This window comes from Microtus oregoni, unplaced genomic scaffold (genome assembly GCF_018167655.1).
Source record: "Microtus oregoni isolate MIOR12 unplaced genomic scaffold, Mior012 000002F_ref0000024, whole genome shotgun sequence".
NCBI classification, from domain to species: domain Eukaryota; kingdom Metazoa; phylum Chordata; class Mammalia; order Rodentia; family Cricetidae; genus Microtus; species Microtus oregoni.
Genome location: NW_024543061.1, coordinates 73,723,340 through 73,733,665, shown reverse-complemented (window position 1 = coordinate 73,733,665; position 10,326 = coordinate 73,723,340). Strand labels below are relative to the sequence as shown.

The window sequence follows — 10,326 nt, the reverse complement described above, 5'->3', positions numbered from 1 at the left end:
CATTGGAATGCGCCCCGGGAAGGCCTTTCCCCGTCCGCCTGCCGGGGCTCGCGAGGCCCATCTCGAAGGGACACTCCGCGGGGAGTGGGCGCACGCAGTGGCGGCGGCTCCCGGGCTCCGGCGGCGGCGCGCTGAGGAGGGGTCGGGCGCGCAGGGAGACGGCAGCGGCCCCGCGGCGAATCCCTGCGCCGCAGCGAGAGGAAGAGGCTGAATGAGGCGCCGCGCGGGGGACGTGGGGCGCCGCGGGAGGAGGCGGCGGCATGGGGGCAGGCGCTGGCGTCGCGCGAGCCCGGGCCGGAGCGGCGCGCTAGAGCCCTGACGTGCGCCCTTTTCTTTCTTCTTCTCGGTCTTCTCCCGGCCGCGGAAAGCATGAGCGTGCAGACCCGCCGCTGCGGCGGCCGCCCCGGCTCCTCGCTCGCGCGTCCCCTGGCCGCCGGTCGCCGGTGAGGGCCGCGAGCGCGCGCCGAGCGGGGAAGATGGGGGCCGTGCTGAGGAGCCTCCTGGCCTGCAGCTTCTGCGTGCTGCTGAGAGGTGAGGCGAGGCCGGGGCAAAGTTGCCGGGGTCGGGGAGAGGGGGAGGGGAGGTGGCGGGGACAGCGGTCGGGAAAGAGGCCTGGTGCCCGGGTGCCGCGCGAGAAAGGGGCCCGCGATCGGGGGCCGCGCCCGGCCACGGTGCACACCCCTGCCCGGCCCCGCGGAGCGCCCGGACAAAGCTGCGGGCCTTGGGGGTGACCCCGGCCCCCCGCACTCCGTCCAAATGACCGACTGTGCCTTGTTCTGCCTGCACTCCGGGCAGAAAGGGTCTTTTGTAGTTCGGCTTTCAGCACCATTGGTGTTGACCTCCTTCTCCCTCGAAGCCCCCACCTTTCCCGTGTCTCTTAGGTGAACTTTTTTTTTCTTCTTCTTCAAACCTCACTATTTTTCCTCTCCCCTCCAGGCCTTGTTACAACTAATAATTGGCTTCCGTTTGGGATAGAATGATCCTGGGTGAGAGCACAGTTGGAAATTGACTCTAGGGTTATAGGTCGCGCTTTTCAGCATTGGCGACTCTTCTGAGCCCATAATAAAAACACAAACGTTGTCCTCGCAACCCCTGGCATTCAGGACTCGCCCCCTGTTTTCGGAGTGTGCAAGTGTACAGTTGGCACCAAGTAAGGAAGTCATCCTCGTGTGGCGAGGAGCCTATCCTGGGAACTAAATTATCATTTGCTGGGCACCCCTGGGAACTGCTTGGCACTTTAGTAAATAACAGAATGCCCCGGGTAATTTACTATGGGAATCGCTTAAATTGAGTGGCTCCGTGGTGTTTGGAATTGGACTGAGAAGCTGACACCTACGTCCTGGCTTTTTGCTGTGTGACAGTTTGCCAAGGGAAAGCTTGTCGACGGTCTTCTCCAGTTGATGAGAGATTGGGCTGATGCTGTTGAGTGTGTGACCTGTGCAGGAATGTAGGTGGTGGTTGGCGCTGTGGCTTGCAGTTCTGCTTTTGTTAATTTCACTTGTGCCAGTTAATGGGACCTCTCTGGAATTCTTAGTTATTAACTTAACCAGCTAAACTTGTAAGGCCTCCAGAAGTAAGGAAGTCGACCAAGCAGAATAGTAACTAACAATCTTACAAGCGGGACAGGTGTGTCATCTCTGTATATGTGTGGATTTGAGTAAGAGTAGTTGCCTTTAAAAAGAAGTAAAGTAAGCATTTTCTAAAAATAAGCATATCCCAAATTGTCTAGTCTTACTTGTAAACTCCGGAAAAGATAATTGCTGTTTAATTTCCATGGCAGAGGACTTCATATCATTACATACTCTAGAGATTTAATAAGTATGTGTTTATTTTGTTATAGTAAACTCTACTATGAAAGGAGATTTTGCTATAGCTGTGAGGAAGTTGTAATTGCGAATTTAATTGACAGGTTCATAATAGTTAAATGTAAGAGCCAGTGGATTGATTGGAGTTGTGAAAGCCCAAATCCATAACCTAGGCTGGATTTGGCTTCTGATAGTGTAGTTGCAGTTCTCAGCAGAGCATGGTGTGGTGCAAATGCTGTTTATTGTGATACCAGGTTTGAGTCTAGAGTAGATTCGTGACTTGGGTGTATTTGCGGTAAAGTTCAGAACCATGATGCTATGTAACAAGTCCCAGAAGAAGTAACTGTCCAAAGTGGAGCTTCCTTTAAATGTAGCATAATAAGGCGATCTTTCTTCTGTTTAGCACTAATTGTGAGTACATATCATTTCAGTAAAACTGTCTTTTGATATAAAAGATTCTTGTTCCTAGTTTGAATTCTCTTTACTCCTTGATAATGTTAGCTTCTGTTCTGACAGTTGCCCTGAGTTTTCCAGGAGCAAATTGTGATTTAATTCCTTGTAGTTCACAGAGCAGGTGGCGCTTCACACGGGGTGTGAGTCTGGGACTTTGGTCCATGTGGCCTTGTTTATCAGCAGTTGAGAATCATTTAGTACTGCCATGGTCGGGCAGCACCACTATCCCTGTTACCAGGTGATGAGGTTTATTGGAAAAACATTTGAAACTTGGGGATTTCAACCCAAAAGTCTTGAGTTTAAAGCCAGATCTTCATCTCCCAGCCTCCCAGGTTCTCCCAGCCTCAGTTTATCTATAAACCATGGGTAATGATACCTGTCTGTCTGATTTGCAGGGTTAGTAGGTGTGTTTAATGAAGGAACATATAAAGTGCTTTCCAAATATTAATTAAAAAATGTTTTTAAGACAGGATTTTTCTGAGTTGCCCAGGCTGACCTCTAAATGCAACTATTCTCTTTCCTCAGCCTCCTGAGGCTCATAAGTGTGGTTTTGTGTGTGAAACGTTTTTGATTATGGATGTGTCCTCGATTGTTGGTGATTACAAATTTAATTTTCAGGAATGTTTAAAGTAGACGGTATTGTGGTCATTTGCAAGGAGCGGGGCCAGCTAGTTTCTCTGGGCAGGAGTGCCCAGAGTAGCTCCCCGTGGTAGCTGTGTATCAGGCAGACAGGGCTGTGCTCTGTTAGACTTCACAGCTTAGGTTAGGTCTAATCTACCCAGGTACCAATAGAAAAAAAACAATATCTCTGTTTCTAGATGAAATATTTTTGGAAAGAATTATAGTTCTATGCTGGGTGGTGGCGCACGCTTTTAATTCCAGCACTTGGGTTTAAGGCCAGTCTGGTGTACAGAGCGAGTTCTAGCACTAGATCCATAGCTGCTGAGAAATGCTGTCTTGAAAAAGCAAACAAAAATTACAATTTCATAAAAGATTTATTTCTTTTTAATTTTAAAAGATGATGTGTGTCTGTATTTATGAATGTAGAGGCCAGAAGCATGGGTTCCCTGGAGCTAGAGTCACATGTGGTTGTGAGCGAGCACTGTGGATGCTGGGAATTGAACTCAGGTCCTCTTGAAGACAGTGTCAAGAATTACAGTACTTGAAGGCAAGCATGGAAGCATATGCCTGTAATTCGAGCTCGTCAATGCCAGTCTAGACTACGTAGTAAGTCAAACTTTATCAGTAACAACAACCATCACCCCCCAATACACAAAATATAAACTTTGAAATGATGTCAAAATATGTACGTAGTAAATACATGCTTGGTTTTCTTTGAGGGGGCTTTTTAAACTTCTAATTATATTCTGTATAATATTTTTGGGGGGAATTTTATACACATATACAATGTATTTTGGTTATATTCATCCCCCCACATTCCTTCACCTAGCTCCTCCCCCTAACTTTTCCTAAATCTGCCCTCACTCTAGAGTTCTTTCTCAAAATAACCCACCAAGTGCAATTTGTGTTGCCCTGTATACTCCTGAGTTTGGAGCCATTTACTGGAATGTAGTAAACCTAACGGGGGCCACACACTGACTTTTCCTCTCCAAGAAGCCATCAGCTGTCCATAGCTCCTCAGGTAGCAGTGGGGCTCATGAGCTGCTCCCCACCTCCATGTTGGAATGCCGACAGACTTGATCTTGTGCAGGTCTTGTGCAGGTAACCCCAGCTGCTGTGAGTTGCTGAGTGCGGTGGTCCTGTCGTGTATAGACGTTATTTTGCTCTGACCTCCATGACTTTTGGCTCTCTTAGGAGTTCCTGATCCTTGTGGTGAAGGGAGTGTTATGTTGATCTGCAGATGTCCCACTTGTGGCTGGCCTTGTTATGTGACAGCTCTTTGCTACCTGCCTTCCTACCCCTTCTCCCCCTTTGTGGACTGGTGAATGGGATCAGAGCAACCTAAAGTGTTTCTAATTTACATTCGTAGAAAATGGAGTCTTCCAAAATGGATTTTTCTTTAAATCAGGTATTACAAAGTTTTGGGGCCATCAAATAGTCTTTGGCATGGGAATCAGGAGATCTAGGTCATAGTTCTAAGTTTGGTGTTCTGTGCTTGGGTTGGTCACTAAGTCTCCTTATACCTTATTGTCTTCATCAATGCAAGGGACCCTTTTGGAGATTCCTGCCCATTTAAGGGTTTTGAGAAGTCTTGAAGGTACAGGGGTCAGTTGTAGCTTTCCTTGCAGAGCAGCACTCAGACTTGACAGTGGTATGGTTTTTTTGTTTTGTTTTCCCTTTTTGAGACAGGTCTCCTTATAGACTCGCTGTTCCTGCCTCTGCCTCCTAGGTTCTGGCATTACAGGCATGTTCCACCATGCTTGACTCCTGACAGCGTATTTGTTATGTGCCTTCATGCTTGTGCACCTGTGTAGGAGCATGCGCTCCGTGTGTAGGAGCATGAGCTCTGTGTGTCCTCAATTGCTCTCCATCTTATATTTTGAAAAAGGTTCTTTCACTGGATGTGTGTTTCAGTGATTGGCTGATCTCAAGCCCCCGGGGTATTCCACTCCTGTCTTTACTTCCCCATGCTGAGATTACAGATATTTCTGTGTGGGTTTCTACATGGGTGCTAGAAATATGAACTCAGGTCCTCCTGTTTGCATAGCAAGCATTTTGCCCACTGAACCATCTTTTTTTTTTAATGGTGAAAAAGTGTATATTTAAGAATTAGCCGGCTGGGCTCAGTTTAGATGATTCCAATCTTGTTGGCAACATCCAGAGCATCATAATCAGGAGCCAACCGAACATACGCCTTCTCTCTGTCGGGCCTTATGAGGGTGTTGACTTTGGCTACATCGATGTCGTAGAGTTTCTTCACAGTCTGGTGCTTGTTGGTCTTGACGTCTACAATGAACACAAGTGTGTTGTCTTCTATCTTCTTCATGGCTGACTTGGTGGTCAGGGGGAATTTGATGATGGCATAATGGTCAAGCTCGTTCCTCCTGGGCGCGCTCTTCTGGGGGTATTTAGGCTGTCTTTGTAGCCGCAGGGTCTTGGGACACCGAAAGGAGGGTGATGTGCGGATCTTCTTTTTGTGGCTGTGGACGCCTTTCAGCACTGCCTTCTTGGCTTTCAAGGCCTTCGCTTTAGCTTCGGCTTTGGGAGGGGCAGGAGCTTTCTTCTTCGCTTTTGGCGCCATCTTGACGAAAAGGCCTGAACCATCTTTTTAAAATATTTTTTTTTTTTTTAAAAAAAACACATTTTAGGTAACTTTTGCTGTAAGAAACACACTGGAGAAGATAAGGTGATGTTTTGAGTTTTAGGCAGACTCAGGTGAATTGGTGATGTTGATGACAAGTTGGTTTTGTTTGATCCGGGGCTTTCGTCCTAGCTTACTTGTCTGTCCTCGGTTTGCTCATTTGGCTAGAGAATAATTTGTAAGCCTTTTAAGTTTCAGTTTGCTGTTATCAGAAGTGCTAACAATGTTTACCCATCCATCTGTTTTTTAGGGATTTTTTTTCTTTAATTAGAGCTGTTCCCATTTGCTGAACTGACCTATGTCCTTAACCACACTTTGACCATCAAAAAGCACTTATCTTTTTTCAATATCAGGCAATTCTGTGAAGAGATACATTGATGGTAATTATTTTCTGAGAACAAAATTTGTCTGAATAATTTAGATGTATTGGAAAAACAAGTAAAAAATTTGGTACTAACTACTCTGGGAAACTGGTTTTCACTGTGGAAATTTTAGTGAAAGTTTATCTTTGGAGATGATTATAAAGAGACTCTGTTAGAAAGGTGGGTTTTTATCATCCTGTTTTCTGTCACTCTCTCTCTTCTGACAAGCAAGTTATATAGTCTGCTTTGCTTTCTGTTCAATCATAACCAGCACGATATTAGCGAGAAAAGGTTTGTGAAGGAGTACTGCCACGGGTAGGCGTTGACTAGGTGGCTGCTCCTAGTTAAGTCAGGCTTGGTGGCTGTAATCCCAACATGTACAAGGAAGTGGCAGGAAGATCAAGAGCTGAGCTTGAGGCCATCCCGTGCTACATGAAATCTTGTCTCAGAAAGTCCTATCAAAATATATCCAACTTTAAACATTTAAATGCTCACTATGCTTCAGGTACCACTTGCCTGTTGATAGTTTCAGGACTGTGTTTTTGAAAGTTTTAAATCTGTTACTGAAGCTTTCTACTTCTGATGTTGTGTCTTGCTTTATATGAAATAGGATGCTTGCTGGCTACTGTATATTTATTTTACATTATTGGCAGTCCCACTGTAGCCCAGGCTGACCTTAAAGTTGCTGCCCTTGTGCTGCCTCAGCCTCCCTTCAGCTGGGACTGCAAGGTGAACAGCCCTCTCGGCTTGCTTTTCACCTTCTGTTTTCCTGTGCAAATACGTCGTGTGTGTGTGTGTGTGTGTGTGTGTGTGTGTGTAGGGGAGGGGGGGAGGGGTGTTGGGGGGGTGTTAGAAACTGGCATTTACCGTACTTTGAGGCAGGGTTTCTCACTGGTCTGGGACTTAATAGCAAGTGAGTCCCAGTGATTTGTTGATCCCTGCCTCCCTGTTTCTGGGTTACAGGCCCACTGCTTCTGGCTGTGGGTTTACTTTTATTTTTTAATAAAACATGGGTTCTAGGGATTAAACTCAGGCCCTCTTGCTTGAAAGACATTTTAAAAATAGTACGTTATGGACTGGCCCATTCCCCTAGCCCCCTTTTACTTTCTGAAGGGTTATAGCTTTAACACTGATTTAGGTGATGTTGACTATAAATAAGCTAAAGAGTGGAGAAGTCAAACTCAATTGATTGATACTTTTTCACCTAGTAAAAGAGTTAAGTAAGATGGGTGTGGGTGGTACATGCCTTTAATCTTTAATCTTTGGGAAGATCTCTGTGAGGAGTTCTGTGAGTTCAAGGCCAGTCTGGCCTACACAGTGAGCTCCAGGACAGCCAGGGCTGTTATGCGGAGAAACCCTGTCTTGAAAAATTAAACAAAAAAAAAAGGAAAAAAGAAAAGAGTTAAGTACAAGTAATACAATTTTATCAAAGTGATTAGAAGTATCCGGTTGATGGGTTCTTTCCTGAAGACTGAGTAGATGCTATCTGTACTAAGTTCTTAAGCATTCTTAGCCTTAGCATGTGTTCCCATGTCTTCTATAATAAGTTCCGCTTTAATGACTCAAGCACTGCTCTTTAGGGATGACTGTGAAAGGCAAATACATAAAGAAGAATCAGTTTGCCCTTAACATGATTTATTTTGCTGGGTATGGCAGTGCAAACCTTTAATTCCAGTTAGTTGAAGGCTATGACGGGAATATTGAAGTTTGGAGGCTCTAAATAAATAAAAAGTCTGTCTGTACATAAGTACAGAGAAAACGGTGTTGTTTGAAATTAGTACAGTTTTGTTTCTTACGGTGTGTTAGTTCTGGCAGTGATGATACTCAGGAAAGGGTCAAGCTGCTCAGGCATGAGATTAGAAAACAAGAAAAAGTGCCTGGGTTCTTCTTGTTGAGTGATTGCACTTGGATGCAGTGGGTCTCTTGTCTATTTTCTGTTGTTTAGTTTGCTTAGAAGGGCCATGTATAAGTGCTTTGACCATTTGGAACTAATTTCAGGAGATTGAAGATGCAAGATGACGTTGAAGTATGTAAGTGACTAATTGATACCAGGCCTAACGTCACTGGTCAGGTTCTTAGTGTGAAGAGAAAATGCAGAGGTCACCCTGATCATCAGTTGCCATCCCCCCACAAGAAAAAAGGTCACTCAGATAATACAGTTTTTACCTTACCAAATACTTGACTGGGAGGTATTTTCTGCATTGGCCTTGGTTACTTTTATCACTGTAAGACCCAGGTCCATGGTGTAGATTATTAGAGTAAGAATCTTTATTATTTATTGGCCAACTTTATTAGAAAGTGAAGATTAAGAATATTCCCATATTTTGGGAGGCAGAGGCAGGCGGATTTCTGTAAGTTTGAAGTCAACCTGGTCCACAGAGAGTTCCAGGACAGCCAGGGCTGCACAGAGAAACCCTGTCTCAAAAAACCCTGAAAGAAACTTGTATCTGTGCTTGAATACACAGATTTCCCCTTCTTCTCTTTATTCCCTAAACAACAGTGTAACATGTTTTACAAAGTGTTTATGTGAGGTGCTATATTCTTGAGAGAATTAAAGAATTCAGGGTGGGATGTCTGTGTGTGTGTTAAATGTACACACCATGCATATGTGTTAAATGTTCATACTACACATTTTATATAAAATGTTTACATCTACAGGCTTTGGTAGGTGGCCTGAGTTAGGTGTGGGTCGGAGGATGAGAGTGGAAGTGCTGAAGCATTGGTTTGCAGAAAGGGACTGTACTGTGCTCCTCTACCCCATGTTAGCTGTGGAACCAGGGCCTGTGCGTAAAGGCAAGCACGCTCCACTGAACTGCAGTCAGTCCTTACTTTTTGGAGAGAGCTCAAATCTTGTGGTCCTTTTGCCTTTACCTCCTGAGTGCTGGATTATTGATATGTTCTACCATTTCTGGCTATGACTAGTCTTTAAACCCATTTTAAAAAAGGCATAATTCACATAGTGTAAAAATTTAAAAGTGTTCACATAGCATACAAATCTCCATTTTTAAGTGTCCAGTGGTTTTTAGTATATTGACAAAGTTGTAGATATCACTATGATCTTATTCCGGAACATTTTTAGTATTTGCCAGTAGTCTTCAAACCCCTTAGCAGTCCTTTGTATCTTCTCTGTCCCAGTCTCTGGTGATTGTGCATCCGCTGTGTCCTCTGTGGATTGCTCTTTTTGAATAGTTCAGAGAAAGTGAGACAGTGTGTGGCTTTTTGTGTCTAGCCTCTTTCATTTTGCATAATTTTTGTAATATTTATCGTAAACATGAATCTGTATTTAATCCCTCTTTATAGCTGAGTAATTGCATTGTTTAAGATATGTGAAGTGAATATGGGCTTGATTGTTGGATTCTTTACCTTAAGTCATTTTTTAAAACTTTACCCTCCCCCATTTGTTTTGAGAAAGGGATTTTCTGTGTAGTACAAGCTGGCCAGGAACTTGGAATCTTCCTGCTTCAGTTTCCTGAGTCCTGGGATTATATTCATGTGTCACTACACACAGCAGAAACCTCAACAACTGTTTGAGGTTACTGAATAGATTACAGAGTAGTATTTCTATTGAGCTGCTGAGATTTACCTAGATGCTTTACTAGCATTTCTTGTTTTTCTCTTTGACTTATAAATAGCTGTGTCTTAGATAAACCAGTTGTGTGTGTATGTACACGCTTGTGTACGTGTGTGTGTACACATGCATGTGGTGGCCAAAGGTTGATGCTGGGTATTTTCTTCAGATACCTGCCCTATGTATTGAGACTTGGAGCACATTAATTTGGCTAGATTTGCTGGCCATGAGTTTCAGGGATTGCTTGTCTCTCCTAGGTGTTTTTTAAACCTGAGTTCTGGGTATTGAACTTTGGGGTCTCATGCTTGCACAGCAAGGCACTTTACTGTGTCATCCTCCTAACTCTTCCTTAATAAACTATTTTACTTTTGATACTCACATCTACCGAGTCCATATCTACTAAATTCATATTTAGAATAATAAGATAGAAAAGACTTAGAATTTTGTGTTGTTTGATTTCACACCTTAGGTAGGTGGGCGGCTGACTTAAGGTTGCCTTGCTAGTGCTCTGCTCTGCAGCTGCACCTTCAGTGTTTCCACCTTTTTACTTAAGACAGGGTGTCACCATGAGCCCTGGGTGGTCTGTAATTGATAATTCTCCCATCTCAGCTGGGATTCTGTGAGTGTACCACTGTGTTTATTATGGATTTTGGAATGAGACTGAAAAGTGATTTATTTATCTTTGAGACTGGGGCTTGGTATGTTGCCCAGGTTGGCCATGAACTCCTGGTCCCAAGTGATTTTTCTTCCTCATCTTTTTAAGTAGCTGGGCAAGCAAATGTCACCACACCCAGCTAATCACTTTTTATAAAAGATAAAATGATTTTGGAGTTTGCAAGTAGATGGTTTGTTCCAGGATTGCAGATAAAAGCCAGT

At 44.2% G+C, this 10,326-nt stretch overlaps 1 protein-coding gene across 1 annotated transcript in view; it reads left to right on the top strand.

Annotated features, from left to right (window-relative positions):
- Nucleotides 1-406: 406 nt before the first annotated feature.
- Lrp6 (LDL receptor related protein 6) overlaps nucleotides 407-10,326 on the top strand; it is a 131,215-nt gene continuing 121,295 nt past the window's right edge. The window contains exon 1 of the mRNA XM_041632490.1: nucleotides 407-531. Coding sequence (XP_041488424.1) covers nucleotides 477-531 — 55 coding nt within the window. The 5' untranslated portion in view covers nucleotides 407-476. The remainder of the gene's footprint in view (nucleotides 532-10,326) is intronic.